This window comes from Leopardus geoffroyi, chromosome C1 (assembly GCF_018350155.1).
Source record: "Leopardus geoffroyi isolate Oge1 chromosome C1, O.geoffroyi_Oge1_pat1.0, whole genome shotgun sequence".
Taxonomy (NCBI): domain Eukaryota; kingdom Metazoa; phylum Chordata; class Mammalia; order Carnivora; family Felidae; genus Leopardus; species Leopardus geoffroyi.
In genome coordinates this window covers 85,224,494-85,242,087 of record NC_059328.1, presented here as the reverse complement: position 1 = coordinate 85,242,087, position 17,594 = coordinate 85,224,494, and the positions used below count along the sequence as shown (strand labels likewise).

At 35.0% G+C, this 17,594-nt stretch overlaps 1 protein-coding gene across 2 annotated transcripts in view; it reads right to left on the bottom strand.

Annotated features, from left to right (window-relative positions):
• Window positions 1-17,594, bottom strand: part of AGL (amylo-alpha-1, 6-glucosidase, 4-alpha-glucanotransferase) — an 84,784-nt gene that overhangs the window by 62,480 nt on the left and 4,710 nt on the right. For both annotated transcript variants that reach the window (XM_045478394.1, XM_045478395.1), the window contains exons 3-5: window positions 5,634-5,844; window positions 4,456-4,622; window positions 3,407-3,610 (exon numbers count right to left, since the gene is read on the bottom strand). In XM_045478394.1, coding sequence (XP_045334350.1) covers window positions 3,407-3,610; window positions 4,456-4,622; window positions 5,634-5,844 — 582 coding nt within the window. The remainder of the gene's footprint in view (window positions 1-3,406; window positions 3,611-4,455; window positions 4,623-5,633; window positions 5,845-17,594) is intronic.

The following is a 17,594-nucleotide window of genomic DNA, read 5'->3' as shown; positions in this document are numbered from 1 at the left end:
ATAAAAAAGAAAGTGTGTTGCCTGTAGGCAGCATATGGTTGGGTCTTGTTTTTTCAAATAACTTTGACAACCTCTGTCTTTCAAGATACAGGCACACCTCAGAGATACTGTGGATTTGGATCCAGAGCATTGCAATATAGTGAAAATCACAATAAAGCAAGTCAAACAACTTTTTTGTTGTTTCCTAATGCACATAAAAGTTATTTATTTTTTTTAAAGAGGGAGGGAGGGAGGGGGAGAGGAAGAGAGAGAGAGAGAGAGAAAGAGAGAGAGAGAAAGCAGGGGAGAAGGGTAGAGGGAGATCCACGCTCAGCCTTGAGCCTGACATGGGGCTTGATCCCATGACCCTGGGATCATGACCTGAGCCAAAATTAAGAGTCAGATGATCAATTGACTGAGCCACCCAGGTGCCCCCAAATGTTATGTTTATACCATACTGTAGTCTATTAAGTGTGCAATAGCAGTATATCTTTAAAAAACAATGTACATTCCTTAAATAAAAAATACCTTGATACTAAAAAGTGCTAACTATTATCTGAGCTTTCAGTAAGTCATAATCACGAATCACAGATCATCATAACAAATATAATAAGGAAAAGTTTGAAATATTGTGAAAATTACCAAAATGTGACACAGAGACATGAGAAGTGAGCAAATGCTGTTGGAAAAATGGCATCAATAGACTTGCAGCAAAGTAAAGCACAATAAAACAAGGTATGCATTACTTTCAAAATTCCCTAGATCTTTGGCTTTAAAATGTTTTTTTACTAAGATGTGATTGAATGTGGCTACTTTTGTGTCTATGTTACTTAAAGTTCACTGAGCTTTGGGATGTGTAGATTCATGTTTGTTTGCTTGTTTTTAATCAAATTTTAAAGGTGGGGAAGTTTTCAGCCATTACTTGAGGTGTTTTTTCTATTCCTTTCTTTCTTTTCCTTCCGGCATTTCATTTCTATGATGTGGTGTGCTTCAACATGGCCCACATTTTACTGAAACTCTGTTCAGTTTTATTTTTCTTCAGTTCTTCAAAATGTATAAACTCTGTTCACTGATCCTTTACTCTGTCACCTCAAATATACTGCTGAACACCTCTAGTGAATTTTTAATTTACTTTTCAACTCCAGAATTCCCATTTGTTATTTAAAAAAGTTTTCCATTTACTTATATTTTCCATTTGATACTATCATATACTCTCCTTTACAGCTATAAGCTGGTTTCCTTTAATTCTTTAAATACATTTATAATAATTGCTTTGAACTCTATGCTGACTAAGCATGACATCTAGGACTTTGCAAAGGCGATTTCTGTCGCTTGCTTTTTTCTTGCGTATGGGTCACATTTGCTGTTTCTTTGCATGTCTCAATTTTTTGTTGCAAATTGGGCAATTTAGATAATGTATTGCAGAAACTCTGGATATTGAGCCCATTCCTTCCAGGTCTTGTTGGTTGCTTGTTTGTAACTTGGCCGTACTATTTCAGTGAAGTCTATTTCCCGCACGGTGAGCAGCCATGGATGTTGCCGCTTAGAGGGCGCAGCCTTGGCCATCTGCATTCAGTCTGGGATGTTGGTGGTTTTTAGCAGGGCTCTCTCAACTGTCTCCTTCCCTGAACTCTGTTAAGCTGCTTGCATCCACTGGAATCACACTTAGCTGTTACTCTTTTGTGCTATTATTTTTGATAATATGCTGAAGCATAAATCGCTCCACAATATGATCCAATTAAATTTGGGCCCCTCAGCAGGGGTAGTCTCTGAGGCCAGTCTTTGAGACTTGTAGGACTCTTGGAGGGCTGTTCTTAGCTGCCTCTTTCTCTGGTTCTTTCGGTTAGACCACTTAGCTGGCCTATGGTTTAGTATGTTGCTCTCAAGTTGATACCAGCCTTCTCTTGTTTACCACCAAAGTCTCCATTGTTTTCAACAGTGTCCCATGCTATGTACCAATAAAGTCAATTTCGTTCTTACTCTGTTTACTGCACATCTCTTCCCCTGGGCAGAATACCTGTGTCACTGCTCCACAGCTGGTTTTTTTGGCTTACCTCTCTAGGTATGGAAGCTCCACTGCACAAGCAAACTGGGACAAGGGCAACTAGGGCCCAGTATTCTTGCTCTGCCATGCACGGGGTAGAGCTTTCCCTCCATGAGTAGGGGTTGGATGAAGGAAGGGAGCCCCAGACATCTCAGGTGCTCTTGCTCACAATGGGATTTCTACAACAGAGTGCTACAGTTGGGAGGGACATAAGAAATGTTGGAAGCTGCACATTTAACTGGGAGCTGGAGAGAAAAGGAACCTTGTGTTCCCACCTGCACATGCCAGGAGTAGATCTATCATCATTCTGAACTGGGGCAGGGAGAAGCAGGTCCTGGTTCAAATGTCACATATTATCACTGCTTTTATTGAGATTTAGGAGATTTTCTTGCATAAATGCTTTTCCACATGCTGAATTCCCTTAGAACAATTTTCAAAGACTTTAAACAGTTCTTTTTTTTTTTTTTTTAATTTTTTTTTTCAACATTTATTTTTGGGACAGAGAGAGACAGAGCATGAACGGGGGAGGGGCAGAGAGAGAGGGAGACACAGAATGGGAAACAGGCTCCAGGCTCTGAGCCATCAGCCCAGAGCCTGACGCGGGGCTCGAACTCACAGACCGCGAGATCGTGACCTGGCTGAAGTCGGACGCTTAACCGACTGCGCCACCCAGGCGCCCCTAAACAGTTCTTTCAAAAAATAATTTTTACCAGTTGTTTTGCTGGGTACAGAACTCTAAAGCCCTCACACTGCCAATCTCTGGAAGTCGACTCCCCTGGACAGTTAATTTTTTAATGAAAACCTATTTCACAAAAAGCACATTATAATTTACAACACTTTCCAATTTAAGGCTGAAGCAAAGTTTACTTCTTTTATGTTGCAAAGAATCTCTCAAATGCCTCAGAAATAGTCTCTAATAGAGACTGTTACTATACTCCAATTTTTTTCTCCCTTTGTTCCTTTAGTAACAGAATTCCCAAGGTTCAGCTGTACACATGGCTGAAAGACTACATTGCAAGGTGTGACAAGAGACAGAATCCTGTCTGATAAAATATGAGAAAAAAAAATATATATATACACATATATATCACATATATTTATTGTGGAATTAATAATGAAAGTTGAAATATGTGATCAAATGTCCCTTCTATGATCACTCTCCTGTTTTTATAATCATCACACGCAAAATAACTATGTATTGATATACCTTCAACTAACATTTTCTCTGAAAGAAAAAAAGTGGTACTATATAAAGTGATTTTTAAATTGAAGGACACCTATATATCATTGTTTTCAAATTTTATGTTACATAAAACAGCAAGAAGTAAAATAATCAGAATATAATATTCTCATCAAAATTAATGGAGGTAATTAAGCTCATACCAGTATGGTTGTAGACAACGTCAGTAATACAAAGAATATTCCATTCCTTTTTCAATTTTTCCACTAGCTGTCCAACATCATTCCAGGTATACTTTTTATTAGGTCTTGAAAAGTCAGGACTGAATTCTAACTGGTTAGCTAGGGAGTAGCATGACCTAGATAGTCCAAGAGTCTGTAAAGGGGTAAAATGAATCATGTTGTAACCTGCAATGCAAGAAAATAAACAAAGACCACTGTAAGAAAACAAACAAACAAACTAAAACTAAGCGAAATATAAGTTTAGACTTCCCTTAAGTAGTTTCAAATAGCAAGGCAACCATGTAACTAGAAAAGGAATCAAAGACTAGGGTTCAAATCTTAGCTATACCATAAGTGACTTCAAGCAAGTCTACTTAAATCTTTCAGGATATCAGGGTCCTCATATATAAGACAGAGATAGTGAAATAATGCACTTGAAAAAATCGTACACAGTGCCTAGTTACTATTAAGGGTTCAATTTATATTTGTTGGATGGATATATTTACATGTAGAGAAATACGAGTATATCAGCATGTCTTGCTCCTACTTTTAATGTTCCACTGTCTTGTGTTCTGTTTCAGTTATGTCAATAAGTTTCTCATCTCTTTCTTCATATTATATTCAGTTTGAAAGTAAAAAATATTACCCTTCAGTATGTATGGCAGCACACACCTTCCACATGGAAGACAGTTAATCAATGTTGAATTAAAATTATATACAATGATAATACATGTTCCAAAACATTTTAATAGTTTACTACTATTTTTTCTATGTCAAAGTAAAGTCTTAGATACAATAATGATCTCATTTTATTATTAGAGTTCCTTAATTTTCTAAGTTGAACCATATAATTTGCTATTTTTGCAGGTTAAAAATGGTTAAGTCTTAACAACTTTATATGATTCTATCTATTTCTATTACTAAATATACTAAGAAACAAAATTAAAAGGAGAATCAAAGCTCTTGAAATCTATATCACAGAGGATAATTACATTTATTTTAAGAAAGAAAGGAAAGATAGCTGACATTACCTGATTCTTTTGCAACCCTAAGTCTGCTTTCCCATTCATCAAAGGGTCCCATACACTTAGCTAAAAATGTCTGAAGAGTAACACAGTCCAAGGGTAACACGTGATTGTCAGCACCAACATGTAAAATAGGATCCACAACTATGTAACCCCCACCACTTTTTTCATTTCTAAGGAAAAAACAAAACAAGAACTTCTCAATTAATGATAGGAAAAAAAAATCCTCATCTAATATAGTCTGACTCTCTAATGGGAAGGTGAATTGTCCCATTTTATTTTTTATTTATTTATTTATTTATTTTTTTCAACGTTTATTTATTTTTGGGACAGAGAGAGACAGAGCATGAACGGGGGAGGGGCAGAGAGAGAGGGAGACACAGAATCGGAAACAGGCTCCAGGCTCTGAGCCATCAGCCCAGAGCCTGACGCGGGGCTCGAACTCACGGACCGCGAGATCGTGACCTGGCTGAAGTCGGACGCTTAACCGACTGCGCCACCCAGGCGCCCCTGAATTGTCCCATTTTAATATGTGTTTCTAGAGGCACCTGGGTGGCTCAGTTGGTTAAGCGGCCAACTTCGGCTCAGGTCATGATCTCACAGTTCGTGAGTTTGAGCCCCACGTTGGTCTCTGTGCTGACAGCTCAGAGCCTGGAGCCTGCTTCAGATTCTGTGTCTCCCTCTTTGCCCCATGCCCACTCATACTCTGTCTCTCTCTGTCTTAAAAATAAATAAAACATTAAAAAATTTTTTTAAATACATTTCTAAGCACATAAAATCATTTCAAAAGTTGCAATGAAACCCAATGGAAAAGCCTTATTTTATCCTTTTTCCAATCTCTACATAATGACATGTATAATATCTAGTAATGTTGCATTAAGGAAAAATAAGCATACCTATCAGTAATAACAAGGGCACTCAAGCAAATAGCATCTTATAATGAAGTTATATGAAAAGACTATTCAAGTGGTTACTTAAAAAAAAAAAAAAAAATTGAATCTGCAATGAGTCTTACGATTGCATCCTAGGAACTGAAGAACCATATTCTATTTGCATCTCAAAAAATCCTGTAAAAAATTGCAGTCCATGGTTTATATAGTAACTTTTTTTTACAAGCTAGATAATTTAACTAGATAGAATGAATTAACTTTTTCTCCCCCCAACATATAGGACACCTGACTTACCCTTGAAGGAAGTAATACTGAAATGATCCAGCTTGCTGAAGATTAAGTTTACAGTATTTATCAGAATCATCTTCTCTTTCTGTTGGATTTTCCCATTCCAGGGAACGGAATTTTTCTCGATTAAATGGTTCTCCAGGAAATGGGTAATTTGTAAATACAGTAACTGCTTTTCCCTGTAAAGTGGGGCCTAGTCGGAACTGTAGTTCAAACCCTAAACAAAAAGCACATTTCAATAAACTCATTGTAAGAACTTAAATTACCACATTAATAAATAAATGATTTATTTAAGGTTTTACAAAAACTATGGTTTCTCAACTATGTTTTAAATATATATACTATACATATAATATATATATAATATACGTATATAATATATATATAATATATATATAATATATGTATATAATATATATATAATATATATATGCTAATATACAACACTGCTGGTTTTGGAACTATTCTGCAATCTAATTTAGCTGAATTGTATATTTTAACATACAGTATACAACACAGAACTGTCTGCTCTGTATTGTCCCTCTCCTCTCCTCCTGGAAATTGATTCCTATTTGCATGGCTACTTTGGGATATGCAAGTTCTTTTTTTTTTTTTTTTCTTTTTAATAACATGTCTTCAAGTTTATTGAGAGTACTTTTAGAAAATTAGGATAGCTTTAAAGTGAAAAACAAAATGAAATTTTACTGAACTTAAAATCTTTCTAATTCCAGAATAGTTAACATACAGTGTTACATTATTTTCACATGTACAATATAGTGATTCAACAATTCTATATATTACTCATTGCTCATCATGATAAGTGCATTTTTAAAAATATATATATATATATATTTTTAATTTTTTTTAACGTTTATTTATTTTTGAGACAGAGAGAGACAGAGCATGAACAGGGGAGGGGCAGAGAGAGGGAGACACAGAATCTGAAACAGGCTCCAGGCTCTGAGCCATCAGCCCAGACAGAGCCTGACACGGGGCCCGAACTCACGGATCACGAGATCATGACCTGAGCTGAAGTCGGACGCTTAACCGACTGAGCCACCCAGGAGCCCCTAAAATATATTTTTTAAAGTTTATTTATTTTGAGAGAGAGAGACAGAGAGTGAGAGAGCAAGTGGCGGAAGGGCAGAGAGAGAGAGGGAGAGAGAGAGTCAAGCAAGCTCCATGCTCAACATGGAGCCTGATGCAGAGCTCGATCCCATGACTGCGAGATTATGACCTGAGCCAGAACCAAGAGTCGGATGCTCAACCAACTGAACCATCCAGGTGCCCCATGTATTCTTAATCCCCTTCACCTATTTCACCCATCCCCTTACCCACCTTCACTCTAATAACCATCAATTTGTTCTCTGTACTTAAGAATCTCTTTTTAATTTGTCTCTTTTTTTTCTTTGTGCTTCTTAAATACCACATAGAGTGAAATCACATGGTATTTGTCTTTCTCTGACTGACTTATTTCACTTAGGATTATATTCTCTAGATCCATCCATGTTGTTGCAAATGGCAAAATTTTGTTACTTTTAATGGTTGAGTAATATTTCATTATATACCGTATCTTCCTTATCAATCTATTGATGGACACTTGGGCTGCTTCCGTAATTTGGCTACTGTAAATAGTGCTACAATAAATATATGGGTGCATGAATCTTTTCAAATTAGTGTTTTTATATTCTTTGGGTAAATATTCAGTAGAGGAATTCTGGATCATATGGTAGTTCTATTTTTCATTTTTTGAGGAACCTCCATACTGTTTTCCACCATGTCTACACTAGTTTGCATCCTCATGTTTTAGTATTTAAGTCTTTTTTGGAATTCTGAGGGCCAAAACATTCCCAGTTTTGCTTAAGTTAGGCTATTTCTATTAAAATGTATCTGAGACATCTATAATATATTGCAAGTATTTTGCCATGGGAGGCAAAAAAAAAAATTAACACATTATAGTCATAATTTTATTATAAAATAAAATTACGGTTGATTCTGGGAAGATTTTATATCTTGATACCAGAATGTGAAAATTCTGACTACAGTAAAGTCTGTTAGAAATATAAAGCAAATAGCAGTATACTTATGATGAGCACTGAGTAATGTATAGAATTGTTGAATCACTATTGTACACCTGAAACTAATATAACATTGTATATTAACTATATGGAATTAAAATTAAAAAACCTAATAAAAAAAGAAATATAAGGCTTAGAAATTTTAATCATGAAGATAACAATTCAATTAATGATGGGCAATAATAACCAATGAAGGCAGGAAAATTTAGTTCTGCTGATTATAATCTTTAAGCTTAAGGAAATTAAAAAAATATTTTATTTTACTTTTTATTTATTTTCGAAGCACAATTGACATACAATGTTATATTACTTTCAGGTGTACAACATAGTGATTCAACAATTCTACACATTACCCAGTGCTTACCACAGTAAGTATGGTCACCATACAATGGTTAATTACAGTATTATTGACTATATTCCCCACACTGTACTCTTCATCTCTGTGATTTATTAATTTTAAAACTGGAATTTTTTACCTCTTAAGAAACTTTTTGAGAAGAAGCATACTAATATCTATATTTTTAATGCTCAATTTATGAAACATCTAACAAAGTATAAAAAATTATGTCATGAGTGCATACTATGTATAGGAAACAAAATAGACAATGATCTCTGCCCTTGTGGAGCTTGAGTTCTAAAGGGGGAAGGCAGCCATTAAACAATGAACATGATAAATAAGTAAGAAACAACTGTATATCAGGGAAGGATAAATGCTAAGAGAAGAAAGAAAAATCAGAGCAGTGTAAGGAAAATGGGGATAAAGGAGAGATGGCGGGGAGGCGGTAGCCATTTTTAATATTAAAAAGTTGATGAGCTAGAGAAAAGTCAGGGAGTTATTAGCCACATGGCTATTCATGGTTGTCCATGGAAAGAATTGACCAAGCAGAGGAAGACAAGAGGACTTGGGGTGGAAGCAAGCTTGGTGATTCCAGAAATAACAAGAAACTCAGTATGTGTGGACTGGAATAAGCTCGGGGAGAAGTAGTAGAATACGAGGAAAGAAAGGTAACAGGGGGGCTGGATCATGGTCTTGTAGGCCACAGTAAGAATTTGGTTTCTTCTCTGAATGAAATGAGGAGCCAATGAACAGTTTTGATCAGAGAAGTCACATGACCTAACTTGTGTATTAAATCACTTTGTATATTATATCACTCTGATTATATCATTCTGATTATGTCTGCTTCTGGCCATAATGGAGTAAGTGGTACTAGATTTGTCCTCTGCTGAGAAACTAGAAGAAATAAATGAGACAACTGTTTTCAGAAATAAGGAGTGAAGGACTGTGATGCCCAAGAGAATGGTGATTCCTATGAATTCTCTAGCTTTAACCTAGGAGAACTTTCTGTGCTGTGACACAGGAAGCAGGAATAGTAGTCTGAATTGAGGAGACAGAGATTAGAATTTGAGGAGGGTGAAGAAACTATAATTTTCAGGGCAGAGTATGGTGCAGAAGAAACCATGCAAAGAAAAAGCTCTAGAAAATTACCAAGGGTCATCTTGAGTCTGCCTGAATACCAGGCTCACACGAGTAGTGTTTGAATCCATGAGGCTGGGCAAGGAACAACTACTACGAGCTATCAATTGACCAATTCCCAGAACTCACTCAGGCCTGGGAGACATTATAATTTTCAGAGTGAAGAGACTTCGTTGAACACCTGTTGTATTCAAAAGAGTCATGTCTTATGTAGCAAGGCTAATATAGTCCTAGAGTAAAAACTACTATACCTATCCTGTCAAAGCTTAAAACAGCCGCAAAAGGGGGTGCTTGGGTGGCTCAGTTGGTTGGGCATCAGACTCTTGATTTTGGCTCAGGTCATGATCTCACAATTCATGGGATTGAGCCCCATGTTAAGAGGCTCTCTTAATCCTCAAAAGGATTAAGCTGATCCACAGATAATGTAAATGCCAAAATAAAAGACATCACTTCTATTTTTTTTGGGGGGGGGTACAAAAAAGGTGGTTTTATTAAAACACAGGGATAGGATCTATGGGCAGAAAGAGCTGTCAGGGCATCACTCCTTTGAAGGAAGACAAAAAAATCCAGAGATATGGCAACAGAACATTTATAATGTCCAGCATCCAATACAAAACTGCTAAACAGAAAGAGGAAGTGACAGCATTGATGACACAGATATCTACGGTAGGGCATTCCACATAGAGGAAACAGAAGATGTAAAGGACCTGAGACTTCTGCTTCTGGCAAAGATGGAATGAGTAACAGGGATTGGATTTATGCTGTTCCTTGAAACTTGAAAGAAGAAACCAAGAAAAACCAGAAAACATATATATGAGTTTTCAAGCCTACACATCAGGCCACAAAGTATAGTGATGCCTAAGAGACAGAAAATAAACAATGTGAAGCCTATAACTGCCCCTTCTTACTACCTTGAAAGAATGTCCAGGTTGAGGCACAAGGAGGAGAAACCCAGGTAGAGCTCAGCTAACTTCCTAAGCTGAGAAGATAGAGTTAAGAATCTGTTGAGACCAAAGCAGCTAGTTTATAGATAAGAGTAGTTAGTGAGGAGGAGAAAAGTGCCCAAAGACAGAACTCCAGAGATTTGCAGCAGGTCTCCCTTCTGCACTTTGCAGAGTACTGATCAGTGCATGTCTGTGACCAGGAATAGTGCTTGGTTAGAAAAATCAAGTGCCAGATTGGAAAAACTCATAATTCATGAGGCATTGGGTAGAAAATTCAGGGGATATTGCTTTAGGAGTAGAGAACAAAGAGCCCTAGACAGGGCATAAACTAGCTTAACAAATCATAAAAGTATAACTCAAAAGTATTAAGATATTTCCAAGTAACTTAACTTCATTCCAAAACAAAGGCAAAAAAATTTATAAGAATCCAAAAACACCCAGCATTTTTGGTAAAACTCAATAAGGTAAAACTCATAATGACTGGCATCCAAACAAAGATTATAAGACACACAAAGAAGCAAGAAAACCAAACCCATAACAAAGAAAATAATCAATTAATGAAAACTGACCAAGGAATGACATAGATGTTGAACTAGCAGATAAGGAACGACATCAGTTACCATAACTGTATGCCATATGCTCAAAAAGTTATGTCAATACATGGAAAATATTAAAAAACAAAACAAAATAAAAGATCCAAATCAAATTTAAAAATGAAAACTACGAGGTCTGAGATGAAAAATGGAATAGATGGTGAGACATGGCAGAAAAAAAGATTAGTAAATTTCAAGACACAGGAATAGAAATATGGAAAATGAGGGGCACCTGGGTGGCTCAGTTGGGTAAGCCTTCAACTTTGGCTCAGGTCATGATCTCATGGTTTATGAGTTTGAGCCCCGCATCGGGCTCTGTGCTGGAAGCTCCAGAGCCAGGAGTCTACTTCAGATTCTATCTCTCTCTCTCTCTGCAACCTCCCCTGCTTATGGTCTGTCTCTCTCTCAAAAATAAACAAACATTAAAAAACCCCCACAAATATGCAAAATGAAACCAACAGAGAAAAAAGAATCTAAAAAATTGAAAAAGCATCACTGATCTGTGGAACAATTCAAGTGGCCTAATATATAGGTAATTTGAGTCCTCAAAGAAGAAGAAAGGGGAGATATCAAGTATTTAAAGAAATAATGGGTAAAAAAAAAAACCCAAATGTGATAAAAACAACAGATTTATAGATACAAAGAAGTTCAATAAGTCCCCAATCAAGAAACATCACACTATGAAACATCAAAGTCAAATTGCTCAAAACCAGTGACAAAGAGACTATCTTAAAAGTAGCCAGAGGGGAGGAAAATGTCACAGTAAGTTCAGAGGAACAATGATAAAGATGATAGCAGATTTCTCATGGGAAACAACAAAAGCAAGAAGACAGTGGAACAGTATCTTTAAAGGTATAGTTGATCCTTAGACAATATGGGATTGAACTGCACAGGTCTAATTACACTTTTTTTTTTTTTTTTTAACAGGACAGTCCTATAAATGTAAAATTTCTCTTATCATTTTTAAAAAAAGTTTATTTTTTTTGAGAGAGAGAGAGCATGAGCAGGGGAGAGGCAGAGAGAGGGGGACAGAGGATCCAAGTGGGCTCTGTGCTGACAGCAGTGAGCCAATGTGGGGCTTAAACTCACAAACCATGAGATCGTGGCCTGAGCTGAAGTCAGATGCTTAACTAGTTGAGCCACCCAGGTGCCCCTCCTTATGATTTTCTTAATAACATTCTCTTTTCACTAGCTTACTTACTGTAAGATTACAACATATAATACATATACATACTATGTTTCATCTGTAAGGCTTCTGGTCAATAGTAGGCTATTAATAGTTAAGTTTTAGGGGAGTCTAAAGTTATACTTGGATTTTTGGCTGCATGAGGGGTCAGTGCCTCTACTCTCTGCATTATAAGGTCAACGGTAACTTAAAGAAGAAAACTATCAGCCTAGAATTCTATACCCGGTGAAAATATCTTTCAAAAATAAAAGTGATGAAAGCCAGGTTTTTCTTTTCTTTTCTTATTTTTTTTTTAAGTTTTATTTATTTAAGTAATCTCTACACTCACTGTGGGGCTCGAAGTCACACTCCTGGGACCCAGAGTCATGCATGTGCTCCTCCAACTGAGCCAGTCAGGTGCCCCAGACTTCACAGTGTTAGAGAAAGACGTTACAAATAAGCAAGGGGAAAGCTACAACAAACCCTGTTGTGGTGGATATGAAGCATAGACATCATCATGAACTGCTATTTATATATACATAATGAATGCCAGTTTGATTCCAAGCAAATCCTGAAATGCAGAACATGCAGATATGTCATGTCACATAATTTCTAAAATTGCTCTTGTAGAAGTAAATCCTCACAATGATGTTCAACAGATGGTAAATTCTACACCACAATATTAAATACTGGATAAGCTAGTCTTTATGAGCAAAATATCTCAACAAAAGACATTGGGAGAATGATGGACTCTTTCAACTTACTGTAATCCAATCAAACACCTCTACCTTTGCCTAGATAAATATGAATACTCTGGCATACTGCAGTATGGATAATGTGAGAGATGGAAGTTCCAGGAATTCCTGCAAAAAATTATAATTTAGTGATAAGTCCTGCTAACCATATTTTTGGATTGTATTAAATAATGAATATAAATTTTTCATGGCAAATGGTTTTAGCAAGTAAGAAACAAATTATCCAAATGGTATTATTAAGTAACTGCAAAAATCCAGGGACTCACTTCCATTTCTCACATTGTACAGTGAAACTTATACTTTCTTTTCCAAGTAACTATATATACAAATTTTTCTATAATTGGCATAAATATTCTATGAATATAATAAGGCTTATGTTTGACTTAATAATTTCATATAGACATGTATTTTCTTAAGAATTAATCAGTGATGTAAACATAGGCTATATTCATAATAGCTTCATTTATTATAATTAAATAAACTGACAACAAATTAAATATCTAATGATTGGAAATGATTAGATAAGTTGTGGTACAAAAATGGTATTATGTAAGCTAGAATATTACAAAGTCATTATAAGTCATGTTATCAAAATATATTTAATAACATAGCTACTTTTATTCTGTTTTGTCAATTTTATGCATCTATATAGATCTATTGAAATCTTTTCTAGATGGCTTCCCAGGGGACATTTAAAGAAGATTTAATATCTATTCTTCTCAAACTGTTCCAAAAATAGAAATAGAAGGAAAACTTCCAAACTCATTCTACAAAGCCAGCATTACCTTGCTTCCAAAACCAGAAAAAGACCTCACTAAAAAGGAGAATTACAGGCCAATATCCCTGATAAACATGGATGCAAAAATTGTCAACAAGATATTAGCAAATCATTCCTAAGTATTTTATTGTTTTTGGTGTAATTGCAAATGGGACAGATTCCTTGATTTCTTTTTCTGCTTCATTATTGGTGTATAGAAATGCAAAGGATTTCTGCATGTTGACTTTATATCCTGTACTTTTCTGAATTCATGTATTAGTTCACAGTGCATTAAAAGAATTATTTACCAGGGCTGGTTCAATATTTGCAACTCAATCACCATGATACACCACATTAATAAAAGAAAGGATATGAACTGTACAATCCTGTCAATAGATGCAGAAAAACCATTTGACAAAATACAGCATCCATTCTCAATAAAAACCCTCAACAAAGTAGGGATAGAGCAAACATACCTCAACATTATGAAGGTCATATAAGAAAGACCCACAGCTAATATCATCCTCAATGGGGAAAAACTGAGAGCCTTTCCTCTGTGGTCAGGAACAAGACCAGGATGTTCATTCTCACCATTACTACTTAACATAGTATTGGAAGTCCTAGCCTCAGCAATCAGACAACAAAAAGAAATAAAACACATTCATCTTAGCAAGGAAGAAGTCAAACTCACTATTTGCAGATGACATGATACCCTGTAGAAAACCCAAAAAACTCCACCAAATAATTGCTAGAATACATGAATTCAGAAAAGTATAGGATATAAAGTCAACATGCAGAAATCCTTTGCATTTCTATACACCAATAATGAAGCAGCAGAAAAAGAAATCAAGGAATCTATCCCATTTGCAACTGCACCAAAACCAATAAGATACCTAGGAATAAACCTAACTAAAGAGGTAAAAGATCTGTACTTCGAAAACTATAGAATACTTATGAAAGAAATTGAAGAGGACACAAAGAAATGGAAAAGCATTCCATGCTCATGGACTAGAACACTGTTAACATGTCTATACTATCCAAAGTAATCTACACATTTAATGCAATACCTACCAAAATATCACCAGCATTTTTCACAAAGCTAGAACAAACAATCCTAAAATTTGTACAGAACCACAAAAGACCCCTAATAGCCAAAGCAATTCTGAAAAAGCAAAACAAAACTGGATGCATCAGGATTCTGGATTTCAAGCTATATTACCAAGCTGTAGTCATCAAGACAGTATAGTATTGGCACAAAATCAGACATATAGATTAATGGAACAGAATAGAAAATCCAGAAATGGAACCACAAGAATATGGTAAACTTATCTTTGACAAAGCAGGAAAGACTATCCAATGGAATACAGTCTCTTCAACAAATAGTGCTGGGAAAACTAGATGGTGATATGCACAAGAATGAAACATGTACCTCAGTGTTTATAGCAGCATTATCAACAATAGCCAAACTATGGAGAGAGCCCAAATGTCCATCGACTGATGAACGGATAAAGAAGATGTGGTATAAAAAACACACTGCTCTACTGACTGAGTCAGCCAGGTGCCCCTACACACTTGTGTAATTTTATAATTGGGTGAACATCATTTTATTTTATTTCATTTTAATTAATTAATTTATTTATTTATTAAAATTTACATCCAAATTAGTTAGCATATAGTGCAACAATGATTTCAGGAGTGGATTCCTTAGTTCCCCTTTACCCATTTAGCCCATCTCCCCTCCCATAACCCCTCCAGCAACCCTCAGTTTGTTCTCCATATTTATGAGTGTCTTCTGTTTTGTCCCCCTCCCTGTTTTTATATTATTTTTGTTTCCCTTCCCTTATGTTCATCTGTTTTGTCTCTTAAAGTCCTCATATGAGTGAAGTCATATGATTTTTGTCTTTCTCTGACTAATTTCACTTAGCATAATATCCTCCAGTTCCATCCACATAGTTGCAAATGGCAAGATTTCATTCTTTTTGATTGCTGAGTAATACTCCATTGTATATATATACCACGTCTTCTTTATGCATTCATCCATCGATGGACATTTGGGCTCTTTCCATACTGTGTCTATCGTTGATACTGTTGCTATAAACATTGGGGTGCATGTGTCCCTTTGAAACAGCACACCTGTATCCCGTGGATGAATGCCTAGTAGTGCAATTGCTGTGTCATAAGGCAGTTCTAATTTTTAGTTTTTTGAGGAACCTCCATACTGTTTTCCAGAGTGGCTGCACCAGCTTGCATTCCCAAGGTAAACATCATTTTAAAGTTAGAAGTACAATTATGAAGAAATAGATGGAGAAATAATTGCTCAAAGAATTGAAACATGAAATTTTAATACTCAGTGATTGTGAGAATCATAAATATCTACATCTCTAAAATAATGATTAAACTTACTATAGAAGATATAGTATCATTTTGAACAGGTAAAAACATCAGAGAATAGCTGTCTGAGCATATTTAAACAACCTGCCCCCTGTTCAGTTTATGCAAATATTTTTTTTATCATTACACAAGGATTCAGAGAACATGTAGTACAAAGGTTAAAACTCATCCAAAATCCCAAAACAGTATTTGGATCAGTGGTATACCCTCAGAAAAAAAATTGACAAGCATTCTCTAAACATAAATATTTATTTACAGAATATACACGTATGATGATTTAATAGATTATATAAATCACAAAACACAAAAATGGGATAAGATGTAAATAAATAACATTTTAAATAACTAATTTTACCTATTAGTGGATGGAAAATATCTTTTAGTTCTCACTAAAAATTAATATTGATAATATCTGTCAGTGAAAGCAATGTGATTAAAGAAATTTCATTAATTTTAAGTTTTGGTTTAATATTTTATGATAAAGTAATTCAAATATTCCAAGTTCTGTTTATTGATATTTGGTTTAATTGCATCAGACTTGAAAAAATAAAACACAAAGATATCCAAATTCAAATGGAAAAAGTTCTTAGTGACTATGTTTACTAATCCATGACATTAACTTTTCAACCCCACTCACAAATTATGTAAAGATTTTTGTTGAAATGTGCTAGTAAATATATATTTTCCTTGTTATAAGCAATGGTTTTTATAAGCTAATAAGATATTCTATATTTATATATTAAATAGATGATTTGAAAAACAACCAAAATCCTTTATTGGAAAGATTTTAAACAGATTGGAAAATTTTGTTATCAATTTTTTAAAAAGGGTAAGTATTTATTTTTATGGTTAAAATCATATGATGGAAGTGTTACTAAAATAACATACTCAAAATGCTCTTGCTATACAGTAAGGGTCAGTAAACCATATCCAGCCTGTTTCTATAAATAAAGTTTTATTGGAACACATTCATTTATGTGTTGTTTATGTTTGCTTTCATGATATAATGGCAGAGCTGAGTAACTGCAAAAGAAATGGCCCGCAAAGCTGAAATAATTTGCTATCTGAACTTTTAGAGGAAAAAATGTGCTCAACTCTGCTCTATGGTATCAATTTTCACCAAAAAGTAGTTAACTTTCTCACTCATGTTTACCTCACAGTTAAATTGTGTTTCCTTTTTCAGAAAATATTTTCTAAGTATCATACTATTGAAAGCTACATGTCATTCCTGAAAAGGACAAATCTCAAACAGCCAATTTCAAACACTTTCTAACTCATCTTTCAGTTTGAAAATATCCTGAGGTAAAAGAGGCATTTATGATGATTGTACCTTTTGTTATGAAATATTGTAAAGACTCTAGTATTTAAGGAATTATAACTTGTATATCTACTTAACCTGGATTAGGTAAAATTGTAACCCATGGCAACATACCACAAACAAACCAGTGATGGTGTGACTATGAACCCCTTCAAGACCTACAACCTCTACTATTTTCTCAGAATATGTCTTTTTTGTTTATAACTTATTTGATACATAAACTGAAAGCATCAATGTCAATTTATATGTTAGCAAAATTTAATTGCTTTAAAAAAATCTTTTTTTATTACAGTTATTTATTTTTTAGTAATCTCTACACTCAATGTGGGGCTCGAACTCACAACCCTGAGACCAAGAGTTGCATGTTTTTCTGAATGAGCCAGCCAGGTGCCCCCAAATGTAATTAATTTTTGAAAACAAAACCAGATGAAAGAAAAAAAAGAGAAAAGAAAAATCCAGTTCTTTCTATGTTCTACTAGATAGATCAGGGCA